The following is a 20,854-nucleotide window of genomic DNA, read 5'->3' as shown; positions in this document are numbered from 1 at the left end:
GGGGGGGGGGCTACGGCCCCCCCCGGGGGACAGGGGGGCAGACAGCCACGAAAACGGCAGCACCGGGGGCAACGGCAGGGGAGCGGCGTGGCTCGGAGCCCTCCCGTTAACGCCCGCGCCGGTTTATGGAGAGACAAGGCGGCGCTCTAACACACAAACACACACACACACGAGAGGACGGCAACACAAGGAGGAGGGAGTACACAGCCGCAGCGAGGACACACACGGTCGTCTCACCTGACAGCCCTCAGCTGTTTGAGCCCTACCTGATAGCAAGGCTGACAGACGATCTGGCTCATTTATTCACAGAGTGGACACACAGACTGCCCTTTGGTAATGGAGGAGAGGAGAGAAGGAAAAGAGAGAGAGAGAGCGATGGTGGGAGAGGGAGAGAGAGGGAAAGAGGGAAAGAGAGAGAGCGCCGCAGTGGGGGTGGCCATTGAAAACGCAGCCCCCCCTCTTCCCGTTCCATCTAGCACAACCTCACCATGTGGCGTTGCATTGTTCCTATTCCAACGCGTTCTGTTGCATTGTTCCAGTGATGACGTGTCTCTGTTGCATTGCAGATTCCCAGGGCCCTGCCTGGTGAAAGGGCCAGGTGTCGACACCCACAGCACTGCGGACACCGCCCTAAGCCCCTCCCACCTCCACCCCCCCCACCCCCCCCCCCTCGACACCCCCACACCAGTCCGGCCCACCATCTTGGCAGGGTTGAACCACGCTGAGGCACCACAGCCGACCGGTACACAAAAGGTTAGAGCTCCTCTCCCGCTCAACAGCCCCGCAAACCATACTGCTGCGACTCGACGCAGCCAATCAGAGGGCCTGAGAATCCATGCACATGATCAAGTCACGTGGCCGTCGCTAGGAAGAGATCAGCGAAGAAATCAGCTCTGTCCTACATAAACAGTGGGACACCACACGACACAGGAAGCACATTAGGTTTATAAAAAGACATCAAAGTAAGCACACAGACACACACACAACACACCCAGATGATTTTATTCAGATCTTTATTATACGGCATTGTTTGACAATAAGGAAATGACAATGACACTGAGATTGGTGGAGCCCGCCACCTTGCTACACTCCAGTTGAGTCTGTACTGGCATGCTTCTGCCACCGTTCTGCTGACACTCACCCACGGTGGCTGCATTTGTTCTTTAAAAAGGGTAGTAACAGGGTGGGATTCGGGGTTGTGGTGGTAGAGGGGGTTGGTGTGTGCGTGTGTTTGTGTGGGTGTGTGTGTGTGTGTGTGTAAAGGGGGATTAGTCGGAGGGAAAGAATGAATAACAAATACAGAATCACGGGGCGAGCAGGCCCCATTACTTGCCGCGTCATCGTAATGGGGGGCGCCACTTACCTTAACCAGCCCCTCAGAGAGGAATACCAATGGCCCCTTTTTCACCCCCCACTGACACAGGTGCTGGTATTCTGTCTGAGCAGCACTGGAGAAAACCAGAGAGAAGGGAAGGGAGGGGGAGAGATTGGGAGGATGGAGAGTCGGAGGAAAAACTGTGTGGGGTGGGAGGGGGGGGGCGGGGGGAGAGGGGAGAGGAGGGGGTGGGGGTAGTGGGAAGGGTGTTTCAGCAGACAGGATAGCAGAAGGGGAGGTACCGTGAGAAATGTTGCCGGAAATGCTCCGCTGTGGTAAAACACAGGACTATAACACGTCTCATCTCAAACCCTCGCTGTCATGATCTGAAGCCTCCCACGCGCACACCCTGAAAGTGCAGTCCAAGATTTTCTCAATTTTCCTTTCTTTTTTTTTTTCTCTCTCAAATACCTAAGCGCTCCGTAGAGAAAGGAGGTCCTTAACGGCGCGTCAAAGTGATAGCTTCAAGTCCACCTCTGTAGGTCACATTCTGTGGGATTCCTGCAGCCTCCCTCAGAAGATAAGACATGTTTATGTGTGATGAGTACATTCTGAAGACCTTTTTCAAGAGAGTGACATTGAGAGGAGGAGGGCGGGGATGAGGGGGAAGAACAGGCTTCGGAGAAGGGAGAAACGAGTTGCGGAATGTTTTCAGTTAACCCCTTGAAATCGACCATCTCATTTGTCAAGGCTTGACCTCAAGCTGCAATGCCCATTTGGGTGGCCTGAGGTAGAGTGACGAGGCCATCACACGACAGACACACAGCAGCTAGCACAGGGATCAGCAGCACCCAACAGTACCTTTCCACCAACACCCACCCAATCAAACATCACATAGGAGCCCACATGAACAAAAATAAAACATTTTGTTCTGTTTTTAGTGGAGGATAACCGCACCCCATCCCAGCACGGTAGGACACAATATCGGGCCGCTTGGACGATTCGACATTAGCCGTCAGCAACAATCAAGTGAGTGACATCACAGCGCTGTGCGGATCCTGCCGCTGTGACACGGTGATCCGCTCTGGTTTCCAGCGAAGCGGATCCTGTGCCCGGGAGACTTGGCATGGTCTTCTTCTCTTCCTGTGAGGGAAAAAACGACACAGAAAAAGCACATAAGACAGACGGCGAGCTCGATAACAGCTCTTCGAACAATCGCACAGGTGGGGTTATTCATTAAAAACAAGGCAAAGGAGATACGAGGGGAATGTGGGTGGGCCACTTTGCATGCCATGTTATTATTGCCCCCCTCCGCCCCCCCCCTCGTGAGTCGAATTACTCACTGATTGGTTACCTGAATCAGAAGGAAAACAAATAAGGTTGCACCTTACTGAGTGTGAGATTTATGTTACATATCTAGTTTCAATCTGTCATTCCAATACGGTGGAAGTGTACAGACAAGTGCGGGTTTTTCTGTGTTCTTTTGAAAGCAGGATTATTCAAATATGCCTGACACGATCGTGTTGCAGGGCTCTGCAACCCCTATTAGGAAACACAATTAGGTCATTATTTCATGAAACACACTATCTCACACACACACACACACGCACACATTCTATTTCTCTGTCAGTCTTTCTCATAATCTATCCCACGCACACAAACCCTCAGACCCTACCGTAAAACACACACACACACACACACACACAACCTTACTCTCGCGTACACTGACAAAGAAATAAGTGATAGCTATTGCAGTGAACTGTATCTGATTTTCATGAATTTGAAATGACACCTTATTTTGACTCGTTGGTCCTTCTTTGGGCAAGGACATCAAAGAATAGTATGAATAATTTATCTTAGGTGTTTCAAACTGATAAGGTCACAATCTGTCAGGTCTGTAGACAGAGCAGGCCTCTTAACTACTTTATTTTGTGTTACTTTTGACACAGGCATGTCCATGGACACAGGCACACACACTCTTAGAGATATTTAACGTGCAGATATATATTGCATAATATAAGCACATACATTAATAGTGTTTGTTAGGCCTGTATGAATATTATTCATGTTACCAGTTGTTTCATTATCATGTCTTTGGTTGTGTGGAATAGTATTGTCTGCGTTTTTATTATTAGCTTGATTATTATTATGTTGGCCTTTCAAAGTCTTAGCTGTATATATGGGCCCTACCGTGGTTTTAGACGTGTGCCCCTGTTTTCAAATATGTTAGGCTCACTTGTAAGTACATGGTCGGTGTAAATGTTGTAAGACGGTTCCTCTACATGCTCTGATGACGTACTATTCAAACAAAACAAAACTTTTTTAGTTGAACGATGCAAAGAAAAATATAATTTCACTTAAACGTAGAATACAAGTGTTTGTGCGCCACAACAACTGGCCGTAATAGAAGAGTTTGCAGAGTGTAACGTTTGATTTTCGCTCTAGTAATGTACACATCGTTACCCTGTCTGGACATGCTCAGTCAATCCCCGTTACAGCATGGTGGTGGTTCAGCCAGACACAATTCTAATTAAGCGCCCGCTGTGTGTTGGTTTAAGAAAACCATTATGGACTTGAGGTGATGCCACTCATTTAACTACAAAAGATGCGCACTGATGGGGCAAGTTTATACTAGAAACGAGACTCCTCTCGTTTTTGTGCGCCCCCCCCCCCCCCCCCCCGCTCCCCTCCCCTCCCGGGTTTACACAGAGGGACACATGGAGAAGCTCTCTCTCCAGCTGCGAGTCTCCTCCTCTTATACAACCTCTTTGCTTCTCTCTCTCTCCTCTTCGAGATTGTTTTAATATTCATTGAAACTGTTAGCGTTTCTCAAGTAGAACATGTTTAGAAGATACACTTGTTCTAAGTTCTGTCATTTGACCATCTACATTTTCTACATAATAGGAGGATAGGATGAAAAGTAATCCCCGTGCAGAATTCTTAAGGCTCTTCTATCTTTGTTGAATTTCTCAAGAATTCCACCTTTGCCCCCTGGTTTCCCCGAAATAAATTACTTTGAGGGTGAGATGCCTTTTGCACCCCTGCAACCTGTGTACGACTTGCTCCTCATTTAAGTAAAAGCATTATGATTTATATTGAGAGAATTGAACAACGTGTTTCAGTTTCTCTAGTACCCGCGTGCCCTTAATTCCTTGAAACTTTTATGAGCAACGTGAGATATAAATACACGTGTTTTTAGGTTAATGGATACTATACATGTGCAACCTATGCGTTGGCTAATCATAATCTACTTTTTGCAAAGTTATTCGAAAAGTTATTTTCCAATTTTTTAATTAGAATTGTGTCTGGCTGAACCACCACTATGGTGTATGATAAACCTACTAATATGTTTACGTTTGTCTTATCAATATGTAGATTTAACGACCACGAGTAGTCTATTTTGTAAAGGTGCTCTATTTGCAACAACGTGTATAGCCTACAGTAGCCTATAGTTGTGTTTTGCAAGTTACACGAGCAGTCGCAATTGCTTGTGCTGCAATAGTTCAACTTTGTAGAGAAAATAAGTCAAAGTATTGCCAGTTTCCCAGTCTTACGTGTTAACAACCCTGAAAATGTTGTGCTTTGATGTATCTGGTGCTTGCAATTTGTTTTTTGGTGAACTACAAGATTATAGTGTTTACACTTTACAACCACAAGAGTTGGAGTGCTAATGGATTTATGATCTCGTTCTCTGCTGAGACCATCCAAAGTAATTAGCACATATGTTCTAAAGAGATGATGGTTTTGTGAGCAATAAAGTCATTACGCATAGCGTAAACTGACAATCCCTCCAACTCCAACCACTAATTGTGAACGTAATTTCGGCCTCCTTGTCCCCAATTGCTTATTTATTACATTCAATACGTCCGTAACTTAAATAACAAAACCGTCCTTAAACAAGCATCAAAACAAGGCGTTGTATGTACATTTGAATAATTCTACTGCCTACAAGGAAAAATGTCTTATGAGTGTAGCATTTTCTGTCATTTATGTCTTCTGCCTCTTCCGTTCAAATGCAGTAGTGGGTCTAAAAATAGCATTCCCAAACTTATATTACTGTAGGCCTGTATTGTTTGACATCAAGTCTGTTCTAGACTCATCTAGATTTTATAAGGACATGTGTTTTTCTCGTTTATTCGTTTGGTTGCTTATGGTATGGAACCTGAAACGCTGTTGTCTATTTCAGTTACAGCAAATGATCTATATAATCTATCAGCAAATCGCTGATATATTTTCCCTATTTCTCAGCAATAGCCATTCCATTAAGAGCGATTAGATTATGTCTATTGAAAGTTGCTGATCCATAGAGAAAATGGCAGCGGATAAAAGGCGATTTCAAGTGACCTTCTAGTCCCTTTCACACCAATCTGAGGCCCCGAATAGTTAGGGATCAGATTGGACAAAAGCCCCCTCCTCTTCCCTTTCAACTTTCGACTACTCAAAGCGGAGGGGCTCGCTACAAAACCTCAAACTCACACGTATATGAGTGGCCTAAAACGCACAGCTTGGGGTTAAACATTGGGGTTATTATTATTATTTTCTATATGACATTTAAATGGATATGTACTTTTTGTAACGCATTTGCTTAGTTTTGAGTTTAGGTACACCGAAGGCTTACATTGGACAACATTACACTGAAATTAGCTTAATTAACAGCGGTGTTGAACGAATAAATTGCCAGTCTACACGTCACTGTTTTAAATACATTATCAATAGAGATGAAGGGACTTGGGTTCAGTATAATGGTCGGTTTCAGTGTACTGCTTCGACATGGCAACATCCCTCTAAGCCCCTTGCGGACACACGCATCATAGTCCCAACACAAACGCATGTTTTTGGGTTGTAGGGCTTGAACCAGGGTCATCCACATAAATGGGAGCAGTACCAATGATTTTGCTTTTATTTTAGAGGGATTTATTGAGACGCTGTATGTGCCAGCATCCCTAAAATATGCTTTTAAGAAGACTTGGAGGCTATTTGAGTTTCAATACCTCATAAGTTTTGAACGGTTTGCTCAGTGAACAAGCTATACTGGGCAATTTTATTTGAGGCACAAAACTTCATCTCAGCTATGGAGCTCTGATCTTTTTAGAACGTAGTAATCTATGCACTCTGTTTTAATTAGCATCTGAAAATATCTATAAATTGTAGTTCTACAGCTTGACATCGGTGTAATGTATTCCATTACATTGGTAAATTCAGGCCTCACAACTCAAACTTAAAGTACAATGTCGCGCACAATATGTCCTTCTGCAATTTTTATTTTCAGCTTTGAAAGTGAATTTTAATTTGCCATTGTCTTAGAAAATGTGGTTCTCATGCTGACAGACGTTGGCATGTCTTCGGAGACGATGATCAGCACTACAGGTCGGAAGTGTCGAGGAGAAATATAATAATTGTTTTTACAGTCAGTGTTTCAACAGAGACCTATGGTACAGTAAAGAATAAACTATATTTTTCAATATTAAAAGACAATTTGTCACATGAGACATTGAGGGGTATTCTAATAGGTTACATCAACCAATGACAATTGTAGAACCATAGTTAATCTAAAAATGGGTTGTATTAAGATAGTTTAAAGAAACGTTTTCTACCTAATTCAAGGCTCTCTTAATCTTTTCACTTTCATTTAGTCTACACCAAACTTGAATACAACAGTAAGAGAGGATGGTATGTAAAATGTATGATTGAGTATTAACACGTTTTTAAGCACTGGTCTTATACCGTGTGTCCATTGCCTTAATCTGGGTTAGCCCACAGGTTGACTTTATCTGATAGTGATGGTATAGTTACATATGCTTTGAAACTTCAGAATTAATATTTCCTTATGTTGTTAGCTACTATGACAGATAAACAGATGATAACGTAGCCTATAACAATACATAGAGCAGAAATTGTTTTCAAAGAATAACAAGACACATTTGGATGATATCATTCCAAAATCTTTAACCTTATATATATATATATATATATATATATATATATATATATATATATATATATATATATATATAATTTAATTGTAATTGCCTTAATGCTATTCCATAAAACTAAACCTAGACATGACCTTAGTTTTACAATCTTGTCTGCATCTAGTAATTTCATTAAGTAGCCTACTGACCTAATATTAATCAAATTGCATTTACTCGATCTCACTAACAATATGATATTTGTTGTAACATTGAAATGTATGTAGGCTATTAATATATATTGTTGTTATGGTATTTAATTATAAATGCACAGCGTCTTCCAAACTGTGTGTCAATGTATCTAACTATTCACGCGTAGCTATAGGCTAAGACTATAGGCTGGGACCATAGGCTAAGTATTAATCATGTCTTAATATTTCATCTTGCTCAAATCTGTTCAGGGCTGTTCTCATGTCGGAAAGTATAGATTCCTTGACCAGCTTGGCCCTATAACTGTGCCTTTAATCCGCTGACACTATCGCTGAGACGAACAGGCTGCAATCGATCTTAACATTATGTGTTCCAACAACAAATAGCCTTGCACAGGTGACATGCTTACGACGTGGAAAGGCTTCCACTGCCGAAACAACATAATTGATGCCAGTGTGAATTGGTGTCTACAGTCTCGAAATGGTAACATAGTTTCCAAAATCAGGTACAATGAGGTGGAAAAGATACCTAATTTCCTTGTTTAAAAGTTACGCCCTAACATTTAAACAGATAACAGTCGCCTGCATATGGTTTGGTTTGTATTTTCCTGTGCTAAGGTAAGGCATTAGTAGACTATGCCCTAACAATTTAGCGTCATTTGTCTATATGAGAGAGGAATTAAATGTACTTGCCTTACTGGTTCTAGCCATATTCATGGAGAGAGCTATCCGGTCACTGGTAATAGCCGCCGCCGTTGCTTCATCTTTTAAATGTAGGCTACTGCTGTCCACTTTCTTCTTTCTCTTGCCGTTTTGGTGCTATTGCCTTCTCTGCTCTCATTCGCTGTCCGTCCATTCTCTCCCTCACCGTCTCTCTCTCCTCCGTGCTTTTTTTGCAATCTGTGGAGTTAAATCTTAATGATACACTTACAGAAATTCCTTTGTCCGATTTAATCTTATTCGTTTCACCTTTTCAAAGAGCTAGAGACATGAGCGGGAGTTGCTGTGCAGTGTCCGAGACATGGACGGGAGAGAGCTCTGTAGTTGAATACTTAAAAACAGCCATCCCTACCAAGCAGTTTCCAAGGGGGGCACTTGCATATTTACGGTTCATTATAACGGATAATAGTTTAAGACATTAGACTACTTAATAAGTAGGCTTTCAACTATTAATTTACCTTATAACATACTGGGCGTGTATGTTATTGCCTGTCTACACATAGGCAAGTCTTCTTAGAGTTTAAACAGTTTCAAAATTGCATGCACCGAGGCTACTTTGTCTAGATTTGTTGGATAAGCAGTCTGTTTATGTTCCCATTTTAGCCAACTACAATCATTGTTGATGTATAATGTTAATGGCCGCATTTAGGTCTACAACCCATGTTAAAGTTATTTACCTTGAAGTATTTTCCCCATTTCAGTGGAGGCAAAGTTGTTGCTTTTCAAGTCTTCATCAGGGGGTTCTGTGGGGGGAAAACATAACTCGTAGTTTATTTCTTATTGATCAACTTTATATGGTTTACGAAAGACAGGCGTGATCTATGTGACTGTGCATTAATATGTGGCTGTAATTGTGTACTGTACGCTAGATGGCAGCGCGATCCAGACATTTTTGAGTTTGAGAGGTGCAGGCTTCAGTATCCACATACAAAAAGACGGAATCCCCGTTCAATTTTCGACAACTTCACATGATTTTGAATCATTGTCATTATTAAGACATAATATGACATCCATTTAGTGACCTGGGAGACTGTGAGACCTAAATAATTATGTATTAGTTGTTATTGTTCGATATAATTTTGAGATTTGCTGCCAATGGAATCACATCGCCAAATACCGCTGCCTATTCCAACCCGTTCAGTCTATCGTGCATCATTTTTCCACGCAATGTTCGTAATTTATCACAGTAACTGCGACTAAATAAATTTTCTATCAACGAAAATGTACAACATACACGTAGAATATGTACAAAATCATATGTAGGCTATGTCTGATCAAAGACAATACACGATAATTGTGATATATCCTTTTTCGCAATTAAGACAGCAGCCCAACAAGAACCATTTCAAACTTTGGGGAATTATAGCCTAGCAAGTCCCTTTTGCTCCGCACGTTTGTTTATTTCACGTGCGCAAAGCCTTGTCGCTGCATTTACCCCTCTTTTCGGCTATTCTATCCAGGGTTTCTTCCTCTTTTTGTGACAATAGACGGCCCATACTAATCAGGTTTCAAAGTAAATAGCATTGCGGGGCGAGCTCAATGTAAATTGTGCTTGTCAGAGCCCCCAGTCGTAGGTAGCAAGGAACGAGGACTCTAACCAATGGAGAGAAAGAGGCTTGGCTAACCTTAGCCTCCCATTTTCTCTCTCCCCCCCTCATTGCAGGGCTCTGGCCAGTCAGTCGCCTTTGATTATCAGTTGCCAGCAGCCCCTCTCTTGGCTCCTTGACATGAGCACCATATAAGGCGCAGCGATCTCCATAGAAACGTGTCAGTTTCAATAGTAGTGTCAAAGTTCACTATATACAGACATTCGCGCAGATCCCCGTTTCGGAAACATTGCTCCGCTGGTCCTCTCGTTTAAACGCATTCATTTTTGGGTCTCTCCTTCTTGCATATTCTATTAGTTGTCGTTTTTTTCTTTTTATCTCTACTGGTTCGCTCCATTCCTGCTGGAGAGGTGAAACTACATGGGCACTTCGGCGACGCGGTTCTTTGCTGGGCGCGATGAGGTTTATTTAAGAATATAGATGTAAAATTCTGCTCTTCAGTTTTTTCCTCCCCTCCTACAGCGAAGACGGGAGTAAGGAGCAAGGAAGCAAAGAGAGAGGAATTTATTTCTCGCTGCACTTTGGATCGCGTGTCTATTTGAAGAGATTCTGTTCATTTCCACGTCCATGTGAATCGCTCCAGTCTCCTTTGTGGCTATTTTATACCAAACAGCAATTTGTTACGTCTGCTTCGGTTTTTCTTCAAGATTGGGGTTCCTGAATGGCTGACTGCAATATACCTTGGAACTGGCCTCCCGATACTTGCATATCCTGATCGGGTGTCTATTCTATCACCTCCGCTATTTTGAATGTATTGATCGTGTTCTATTCCCTTTTCACCCTATGCGATAGCTTGCTGCGATTTGACTTTGCACTGCCTTGTTTGAAATATTTTTTTCCTCTGAACGCATTATAAATATCAGCGATCATTTCGCTTTATAGCACTTTCCGGGCCCGAGATATGGCAATGGTAGTTAGCGTCTGGCGAGATCCGCAGGAAGACGTGGCCGGAGGACCTCCAAGCGGCCCCAATCCAGCAGCTCAGCCGGCGAGGGAGCAACAGCAGGCGGCGTCGGCAGCACCGCACACTCCGCAGACCCCCAGTCAGCCAGGACCTCCGTCAACACCAGGGACTGCTGGCGAGAAGGGGAGTCAGAATTCTGGACAGAGTCAACAGCATATAGAATGTGTTGTTTGCGGCGACAAATCGAGCGGCAAGCACTACGGTCAGTTCACCTGCGAGGGATGCAAAAGTTTCTTCAAGAGGAGTGTCCGGAGGAACTTAACGTATACATGTCGTGCCAATAGGAACTGTCCAATTGACCAACACCACCGAAATCAGTGCCAATACTGTCGGCTGAAGAAATGTTTAAAAGTGGGAATGCGGCGGGAAGGTGAATATAATTTTTGTATGACACATTACGCACCGTAGTTACACAGGCGCTGCCGCAATAAGGTCACACACATAGGCTGAGTATAGTGTAAGGCTGTAAGCTAGAGTAGGCTACATCAGTGCATAGAAAGGAATGGGTTGCTTACTGTAGCATGGGCTCTGTGTGAATGAGGGCAGAAGGCATTGCACCTAGCAAGGGAAGGCTTTAGGTTTAAACAAAGCGGCTATTATCCTGCCGATATTTTGTGTTGCCGTCCGTAATATTTATAAGGTCTACGCACAATTTTAACATTTTTGATCGTTTATTTTAACAGTAGGATGTGTGGTGTGTGTGTGTGTGTGTGAGAGAGAGAGAGAGAGAGAGAGCGAGAGTGTGTGTGTGTGTGTGTGTTTGGATGGATGGATGTGTGTGTGAGAAAGAGAGCGAGAAAGAGATAAAGACACTCCGTGTGTGAGTGAACATGTAGTGATGTACGTATTGAGTGCTGTGTAAATGTATAGTTTGTCTGAAGATTAAAACGAACAGACTACATCGCCCCCGTGCCCCATTTGCTGACTAGTCAGCATATGGGTGCTTGAATTTGGCTAAGGAAGTTTTGCATAGCTCGTTGTTTTGTACATTGGATTGAAGGCCGTAACTTTTTCATACTTGCCTATTTTAAGGACAAATAATATAAATACCTACATTTTAATTCAACCCGTATGCACATCACATACCACATGATATGACCCCCAAAACAAAGACAACTACAATGTTAATATATTTAGTTACTGAATATAGCTTTGGATGGCTGTAACAAACCATCTCAAAATAGCTAAAAATAGAAAATTGTCTGTAAATTGTAGTGTTTCATATCTAATTCTTTACTGTAACAGAATAATGTTGTTATAATGAAACATATGGATAACTAGTTGTCATATGGCACAATCTGGACAATCAGATGTGGCCTTCGAATGCTTGTAATCTAGTAAATCATGACGCTCCATATGTTATAGAAATGTGGAATTGTGCGTGCTTGTATGTAGGCTATATGTTTGTGACATAGGGAGCGTATTCAGTACATGTAGCCTATATTTTAGTACATGTGTGTGCATATTGTATGAAATGTTTATATTATATTAATCAGATAGTTGAGAATTTGAAATGTTGTGATTACATTTAAATTATGTGTAATATGCGTTGATCGTTTATAGAGGAGAATGAACTGATTTCTCTACTTCATTAAATAGCTTCCGATAGTACAACACACGAGCCCAATTGCCTTATGCTGCTCAGTACTGGTTGTACACAAACAATGTTTATCAGTTCTGGATGCACATTTCCTCTCCTTCTCTTTCTTTTTGTCAGCGGTTCAGCGAGGACGAATGCCTCCAACACAACCGAACCCAGGCCAGTACGCGCTGACGAACGGGGACCCTCTGAACGGCCATTGCTATCTCTCCGGATACATCTCCTTATTGCTCCGGGCCGAGCCTTACCCGACGTCCCGATATGGGAGCCAGTGCATGCAGCCCAACAATATCATGGGCATAGAGAACATCTGCGAGCTGGCTGCTCGTTTGCTCTTCAGCGCTGTGGAATGGGCGAGGAACATCCCTTTCTTTCCCGATCTGCAGATCACCGACCAGGTGTCCCTTCTCAGGCTGACGTGGAGCGAATTGTTTGTGCTAAATGCGGCTCAGTGCTCCATGCCTTTGCATGTGGCCCCTCTGCTCGCTGCGGCAGGCCTCCACGCTTCTCCAATGTCTGCGGACCGCGTCGTGGCTTTCATGGATCACATTCGAATCTTCCAGGAGCAAGTTGAGAAGCTCAAGGCCCTCCACGTAGACTCGGCAGAGTACAGTTGCATCAAGGCAATAGTACTCTTCACATCAGGTGGGTGTTCTCCGTGCACAATAAAGTGAGGCCTACATACATAGTGCATCAGTAGGCACAGCCATAAACAGAACAACATTGGCATAAACCATATTAATCTTGACAATATGGCTGATGTGAGCTTCTTATTTTCTGCCGCGCTATCAATACTATAAACACTCCACTACACATTCATGCCAGTTGTAGTCAACTGACAACTAACAATACCAACTGAGAGAAAGCGCCTAAAGTTTTCAACGCAAAGTTAGTTGTAGTGCAAGGTACTTTTCGAAATGTATGTATCGTCTTATTGGTTTACTTTTATGAAAGGTATCTGGAATGTTATAGATATAAAGACCGACATTTAAGAATTCGCAATGTGACTACAATTATTTTCACGCTTAAATGGGTGATTTTGGAGACAGGACACTATTTGTCTAGGTTATGAGTTGTGGAGCATGTTTTAGGTTTGTTTTGCGAGCACAAACACGTGTCATGAGAGGACAGGAAATAATCCTTAGCAGCCTGATCAAAGAAACACTGATGTAATACGTCACTGTATCACTGGTGCAGAACGTATTCGTCAGAAATGCGCTATGACTGAGATTGATTGGATAGTATTTATAGTCTGTAGGCTATTTTATATCACAATTAATGCATTATAAAATATTTAACATTAATTAACAACAAAAACTGTGGGACATGAAAATTATATTTATGTCTGAGAGAGAAACTATCAAGATGCGTGTCATGCGTAAAATAAAATGTATTTTGGAAACTTGTTCATGCTCGAGGAGTTAGGAGTGGCGGATGGTGGGCATAACAGATACATTAATAAATATGTATTTCCACCAAAAACATTGTGCCCTTAAATTAAAATACAACAAATTACATTATATTTATTTGAAGAAAAAAATACAATTATGCACTATTTCACAAAAAAACGTTGGATTTTATAGTATTGGGTGAATTACTTTTTTGAGAAAAACAACTAAAGACGTTTCAACTCTTGATACCTTCCAAAACGAGTATGTTGCAATATATGACAAGCTGTTATACTGTATGAGTGTATTTACAATCTGAAACATTGTATATGGACTGTATACATAATAAGGTTGAGTACTTACTTAACTTGTTTTGATTGGTGGCCAAAAGGGGATTCAGGGGAAGTGTTTTATTCAGTGCCATTAAACCTCCCCAGTCCTCTATTTTGCTTCCCCTGTCTGCTTCCCCAATGATGTGCAGGAGGATGACGTTGCTTCTTTCCATCTGCAAGGGGATTTTGAATACCATTTGAAGCCTAATAATTACAGCACGTTTTTCTGATATATTTTTTTAAGGTAACTTAAGGTATACACATCCACCAAGGTGTATCTTTGCGGAGGGTCTTTTGGAAGACTATACCATAGGCTACACGTTAACCCATCTTTTCCATTTTCACTCATTAGCTTGCCTCGTTGTTTTAATAGTCCACACGATGACAAGTGGGGGCATTTCGAAATTCCGACAATTCTCTCAACACTTTTCACCTATAAGCACGGAACTAATTGAAGTGATTTAATAAATATCATGACAGTTTGACTGGGTGCTTGGGAACATTTTCCTGATACCTAACTATAGTAGACCTATTAGTTGAAAACTAAGTACTACTATCATTGTGCAGGCTGTATGCCTATAGGCTATTCCTAAACTGCCTTTTCTAAACATTCTAAAATTCTTTAGCCTAGTTTAGGGTCAGAATATCACATGTATAAGCCTACTCGTGTCTCACGATAATTGTGTGGCCTATTTCCGTTATTACCGAAATGTTTAAATGTTTGGTCCAATCCCCCTTTGTAAATCTCGAAAAATATGTGCCCGTTATGTTCAGGTCTTGTTAAATAGTGGGGTGGCGGAGGGGTAGGCCTGTTTGGTGAACTATGGGGTGCCTTTCACTAGCTTTCTATTGACTCAGTGCAGCTCAGTCCAGTCTCGGCAAGGCTTTGAACTTAAGTATTGTGTTGTAGTAGTTTGATTATTATTTGCAAACGGATTGAAAATATTATTCATATCACTTCGATTAATTATTTATTTTATTGAAAGAGACTCTCAAAGTTAATCCAAGTGGATTTGCATACATAGGGCTGTGGCCGGCTCGTCGTAGGTCACAGTAAATCAAGCCGAGTCCCAGCTTTGCCCCCGCGCAGTCCGCGGGTTCACAAGGTTATTGTGTCTGGCCATAGTGAATTATAGCCCTGAGAAATCAAGATGAGACTTAAAAGCATCTCCGATGGCATTGTCTAGTCTTTAATGTGTTAGTACCAGAGTGTCGATGCTTTCTATTTGGTGCACTAGCTACAGGGCAATGGCTTAGCACAAAATCTTCAGGCCTAAATAACGGTCCACATGCCATGCATCTTGTCCTCCTACTTAAAGGTGTAAGGCAGATTGAGCAGCAAGACCTACACTGTGGACTTCTTATTAAACCTATTGGTTGTTATTGTGCCTGAACGTGTCATAGGACATCACATGTATGTTTCTTATCGTTATACAAGCACAGACTGTAATGGGCTACATAACCCCCGACTGTGAACGAACTGAACACATTCGCATGTGTTGTTTTGCTGGCTTATTTTTGTACAAGCCCTCGTTTAACGTTCTTTCTGCGTGACTATTGACTTCACCCCTGCTAATAAATGTGATTGCTTCCAGCGCCCTTTCTTAAACTACATTTGCAAAGCAGGCCAAGCATAATCTAGGGAGAAAGGGGGTGAAATGACTTAGCATCTTATAGACAGTAATTAGGTCACATTACAGCAACTGCAATTTCAGATTCATCAGTGTCGTTTATGTTTCTATAGACTTGAGTCCCCAGAGCAGGAAAATAAAGGGTCAAGGCCTACCTCTCCCCCTGTCCCGCAGTATCCCCTCTCAATCAGCATACTCGTCTCGAACCTGGGTTATTTTTCTATCCACTGTTTTTAGAATTACGGTTCCGTATGTTAGTTGCGCAAGACTTCATGTATCTTAACTCACTAGACTACATCAAAATTGAAGCCCAGTTCGACACATGCGGTTCCCGAACCTTAGCCGTCACAGCAATTGTGGACCTCTATAAAATGATAGGGCAGTAAGGGCTAACTGTGAAATGACGACTACACATCATCTCTATTCCCACTAGCTACATATTCTTTGTTTTGATTGGTTTATGCACACGCAAAGAGGCATCTAGCCTACCACTGTGTGGAGCGTTCTCCACTTCAGTAGATCGCCGTTGTCTACCCTATATGACAGTTCCTCTCACTCAATGTGATGTAGCATGGTTTTGGCAGTGTGTTTGTTCATTTCACTTTGTCAATAACACGTAACGCTGATGTTGAATGATAACCGGGTGCTTTTGTGTTTTCTTTTGGATGTACAGACGCTTGTGGCCTGTCAGACGCAGCTCACATCGAAAGCCTGCAGGAGAAGTCTCAGTGTGCCCTGGAGGAATACGTAAGGAGCCAGTATCCCAACCAGCCGAGCCGCTTTGGCAAGCTCTTGCTGCGGCTGCCCTCTCTCCGCACCGTCTCTTCATCTGTAATCGAGCAGCTGTTCTTCGTCCGCTTGGTAGGTAAAACTCCTATTGAAACCCTCATCAGGGATATGCTATTATCCGGGAGCAGCTTCAACTGGCCTTACATGTCCATCCAATGATCCGAATGAGAGGTTGAAAGAGAGAACAAGGACCAAAATTCAGCATCCCCTACAAGAAGACTATATATAGGACCTTTTTTTTGAGCAACTTGGAAGACATAACATGTTTGTTTTTTCTTTGTCTTCTGGGACTGAGATGGAATACGTTATGTACAGAAAATATGGAACTGGACTTTACACCTGTGTAAATCCACTCTCATCTTCAAGAACAATACTCTTCATTTTGTAAAATACTAGTCTTTATTTTCCTTTTTTGTAAGAAAAATACAAATAAAACGATAAACATCATATGCGCAGTAAGAAAAAAAAGAATCAAGACTTAGCGGGAAAATAATGTTTCCAAGCAATTATAAGAAATGTCCTGTGTCTATGTACCTCTCTGTTTTGTATTTTTTCTGGTTCTAAACCAGTTTTTCTGTGATTCTATACTAATGATTTTTGATATAACCTTTTGCTTCTTATAATGAGTGCGATATATGTTGTCGAAGCTATGTTCTCCAAGAATTAAAATTGAAGTGAGAATTTAAAACAGAAAAATAAAGAAATTTAGACAAATAAGAAACCGTCTAATCGCTATGACAATATCACCACTGATGGTTGAACTTTTACCAACTGATTCTATGGACCTGCAAGTGCAGCAAAACTGACTTCGTGGACATTTTAAGGAGAGGACGTCAGTGGCGCCTTTTCCCTGGTCATGAGTGTGTGTGGAGTCGATCATCAGTCAAAGAGGAGAGACATGAAAATCAAAAGCACTTTTAATATATCATTTCAAATACATTTTGTTTGTTTCGTCTTGAAATTTTCATTGTTTCTTGAATTTTATTGGTTGTTGCCTTCAATTTGCTTACTCCATGATGCAGCTTTTGCAGAAGGGTCGGTTGATGAAGTTGTGTGATGGTGACTGTACTATTAAAAAAGAAATAGGCAACAATGTCTCACTCTCAAGCATTTTCATCAGACATGCAGTTCGGGCCTATATTGTGTGCACTATAGTGTTATGCCAAACCAAATAAGGCTTTATGTTCTTCCTTTGTCTTCATAGGCTACTGAATATGCGCAAGTATATTTATCTTTCACGTGCGTTTTTCTGTTTTGTTTGCATGTCATAATACTGAAAATACATACGTAGGCCTTTTTGCCTCCAATTTCTCAACCGAAGCCGAGCTTTGGAAAACGATGTTGCGTTGTTAACATTGGAAACGGGTTTGGCTTAGAAAGGGTTATGAGTGAATGTCTTGGATATACCTGTACTGTTGCACACACTCGGATAGAACTGGATATATGAGACCACAAAGAGGCACAGGCACTGTGGAGAATAAGAAGGCAGTGACGCTGTTCGCTGCCTGTTAGCGCATTAATGTTTAATATTTTCCCAGACAGCAATGAAAGCATGTGCACCACTGAGGCTTCACTAGCTTACCTCCTGTGGCTCAATCAAGGTGATTCTCCACTCTATCTCCTTACCTGCCTCTATCTCTTTCTTTTTCCTAACCACAGACACCAAAATGCACTCTCCCCTTTAAAATCTACCTTGATAGTAGTGTATGCTTCAATATTGACGTAGGCGTCCCTTGGCAAAGGGTTACGCCCGCTGCAAAGCTGCTGTGATATGCGTGATCAATCTGGAAAATGTATTTTACAGCGTGTAAGCCAGTCGATAGGAACACCGAATGTGATGCATTGTGTGAGAATAAAGACAGAGAACGAGAAAGAGAAAGAGAGAGAGACAGAGAGAGAGAGTGGGAGAGAGAGAGACAGAAAGAGAGACGTATAGAGCTGGTGCAGAGACAAATGAGGGAGGAAACGTGCGAAGGGAAGGCGGCGTGTTTGTGGATGCAGCCTTGGTTTTCTTGATGCATTGAGAATATAATGAGTGCATCGATAAAGTCCTCAACATGCTAGATAGGGCTGAATATAATTATTTTAGCCCCCAGGTAGCCTGTCTATGCATTGGAGGCCTTTGTCTCTTTCCACTCTGCAAAATAGACTAGCAATAGACATCTGATTGTAGTCCACACACTCCATACTGTCACAAGCATACTGTATGGGCTCATAACCTATTTAGATGTAATTTAAATGTGTTGAGCGGATGAACATGTGTTCTGTAGCTTTGTGTCAATTAGGACATTAGCGTTTCCCCTCTGTGATAGAATCCTGTGTATTCCCTTGCAGATTGTTGTCAAATCACGAGGGCTAGGAGGAAGATAGAAGCTGAACCGAGTAACCTTTTGCAATGTCGAGATTGTATTTATATCTCAGTGTTCGAATTGGGGGAGGGGTGTGTGGTTTTATTAGTTTGTGCGTTCTCTGTTTTATTCATAGTGCACGATCAACGCACTGTTGCGTTTGTGATGTAGCTCATTGTCCTAAATTTCTCCCGCATGCTATTTCTACCATAGGATTATAACGCGTCTCTGTATCAAAGTACTATGAGTCACATAAGTGTAGACCCTCACAATTGATCAGCTATAAAACCTGTTTCAACATTAGAGCTACCCCTATTCTCATTCCGTTTTGGGTAAGACATGATTCCCAGAGCTGCGTTTTCCGGCCTTATAGGTTTGACTTCACATAAGGTGTTTGGCACATGGCCTCTGCCTGTAGCACCCATTCTCTTTACGAAATAAAAGCCCAGCCATCGGTATGGTATTGTCGGCTACTCGATATGCAGGTAATGTCATCTAAAACAACAATAATGAATTTGGTTATATTACTTGCAGCGATTTTTCTAATATGACACCTGAGTGTCATTGTATTTTATGTCGAAAATTCACATAGCCTACTGAAATAGTGTGGCAGCAAGCATAGGCTTCGTGACATGACTACATCAGTTGAAATCTAAATGTCCATGTAGGCAACTGTCAGTCACTTTAAACTGGGTACCTCCTTATAATATATTCTAAATACCCCCCGGAGCTACTCTTTCATCCAGTTCATGCACTGTTATAAAATGTTACAACACAGACTGCGTCTATACATCGCCATAATGTGTTAACGATGCCATATTTGACAACAAAACATCAATAATTACGATACACCCACATGCGTTTGACCATGTCCACGTGTTACTTTATGGCATTACCAGAATACATGAAGTTGACCATTTGTCATGTGATTGAACTATAGCTATCTGGTAGTAACGTGTTTGTATCCGGTATATCACTATCATCCGTATAGGCCTATATAGCCCTGTAAGTTGTAAACTATCTTTGAATACATTCTTGACTGGTTTTGAGACCTGTATTATCATTAGTCCATTACCAATGCTGTCTCTGCAGGCTGTAGTTTGGGTGTTCTGCTCCTGCACAAAAGTGTAGCAATTTAGAAGTTGCATAACTTGGAGGCTAGTTTTGACTGAATGCGGTGGGTGAAGGAAGATGGATCTTCGGCACACTATGGGCCCCACTTCTGCCACGGTAATTTCGGAAACTCTGGTTACCAAAGTGTTATTCCTAAATGAGTTAAATAACCATTTACCTTTGTCTGGTTTCATTCATCAAACCACAAGTGAAGGACTCCTAACATGGGGCTATTTGTTTGCTTATACAAGCAGCTGGGTGCGATTTCACGTTTGAGATATCTGTCTGAATGCGAAACATTTATTATCCGAAATTGTCAGCCAACCTATTTCCGAAACATCATGCAACCAATGGTTTCACGTCTTGAGCAGCCACATGCGTCAATACAGACAAAGTGCAAAACTTTAATTCATCTATATTAACTCAAGATGTAGGTTAATCTTAAATCCCATTCCATAATACACCCAAATATTATTTTTTAAATTACTATATTTAATAGAGAGATATAAATTGAAATTCATAAAATATGTATTAAGTATTATGCATAATTACATGAATTCAATACCACGTGGACACAACAAGTGTTTTAAAATCAGAATCTTTACAAAGCTATTAACAGACAGGAGTAAGAGATTGTGTTTTAAACGCACCAAAATCCCATGGGATGCTTGCCTTGTGTGCGTTTTCTGAATCATAAAACAGCATGGTTTTCGCACGGTGTGTTGCTCACTGTGTATGGCACAGTGGTGACCATAAGCAGTAGAGCTGGAATGACGCTAACAATCTCAATGATCGCAGTATAATTCTGCAGTCCGCAGACCTCACAGGCAAGCTTTAAGCCATGGATCAAATCCAACACTACAGGGTATAAAATATCCCCAGTTGTGAATGTAACATAAGGGGACGTCTCCGTGTGTGTGCCTTCTTGT

At 41.9% G+C, this 20,854-nt stretch overlaps 1 protein-coding gene and 1 long non-coding RNA gene across 3 annotated transcripts; one reads left to right on the top strand and one right to left on the bottom strand.

Moving 5' to 3' along the window:
* Positions 1–1,555: 1,555 nt before the first annotated feature.
* Positions 1,556–9,945, bottom strand: LOC146232818 (uncharacterized). 2 transcript variants are annotated; one of them, XR_014742262.1, is made up of 4 exons: positions 9,589–9,945; positions 8,831–8,896; positions 8,123–8,333; positions 1,556–2,454 (listed from the first exon to the last, which is right to left on the bottom strand). It is a non-coding gene; the product is annotated as an uncharacterized LOC146232818 (long non-coding RNA). The 2 variants fall into 2 exon arrangements; XR_014742261.1 differs by having other exon boundaries at positions 8,831–9,942.
* Positions 8,098–17,559, top strand: nr2f1a (nuclear receptor subfamily 2, group F, member 1a). The gene is made up of 4 exons (XM_084690405.1): positions 8,098–8,172; positions 10,643–11,094; positions 12,442–12,969; positions 16,349–17,559. The coding sequence occupies exons 2-4, from the start codon at positions 10,662–10,664 to the stop codon at positions 16,621–16,623; spliced, it is 1,236 nt and encodes a 411-aa protein (XP_084546531.1). The 5' UTR covers positions 8,098–8,172; positions 10,643–10,661; the 3' UTR covers positions 16,624–17,559.
* The last annotated feature ends 3,295 nt before the right edge of the window (positions 17,560–20,854 follow it).

The sequence above is a fragment of the Hypomesus nipponensis genome, chromosome 24 (genome assembly GCF_054491055.1).
Source record: "Hypomesus nipponensis isolate SF chromosome 24, ASM5449105v1, whole genome shotgun sequence".
NCBI classification, from domain to species: domain Eukaryota; kingdom Metazoa; phylum Chordata; class Actinopteri; order Osmeriformes; family Osmeridae; genus Hypomesus; species Hypomesus nipponensis.
The sequence above is the reverse complement of the archived record's forward strand: the minus strand, read 5'-3'. Positions and strand labels throughout refer to the sequence as shown.

Excerpts from the sequence above, each read along its gene's own strand:
- nr2f1a (XM_084690405.1), top strand. The coding sequence starts at position 10,662 with ATGGCAATGGTAGTTAGCGTCTGGCGAGATCCGCAGGAAGACGTGGCC. Across the intron at positions 11,095-12,441 it reads AGTGGGAATGCGGCGGGAAG|CGGTTCAGCGAGGACGAATG; the intron begins GTGAATATAATT and ends TCTTTTTGTCAG. Across the intron at positions 12,970-16,348 it reads AATAGTACTCTTCACATCAG|ACGCTTGTGGCCTGTCAGAC; the intron begins GTGGGTGTTCTC and ends TTGGATGTACAG.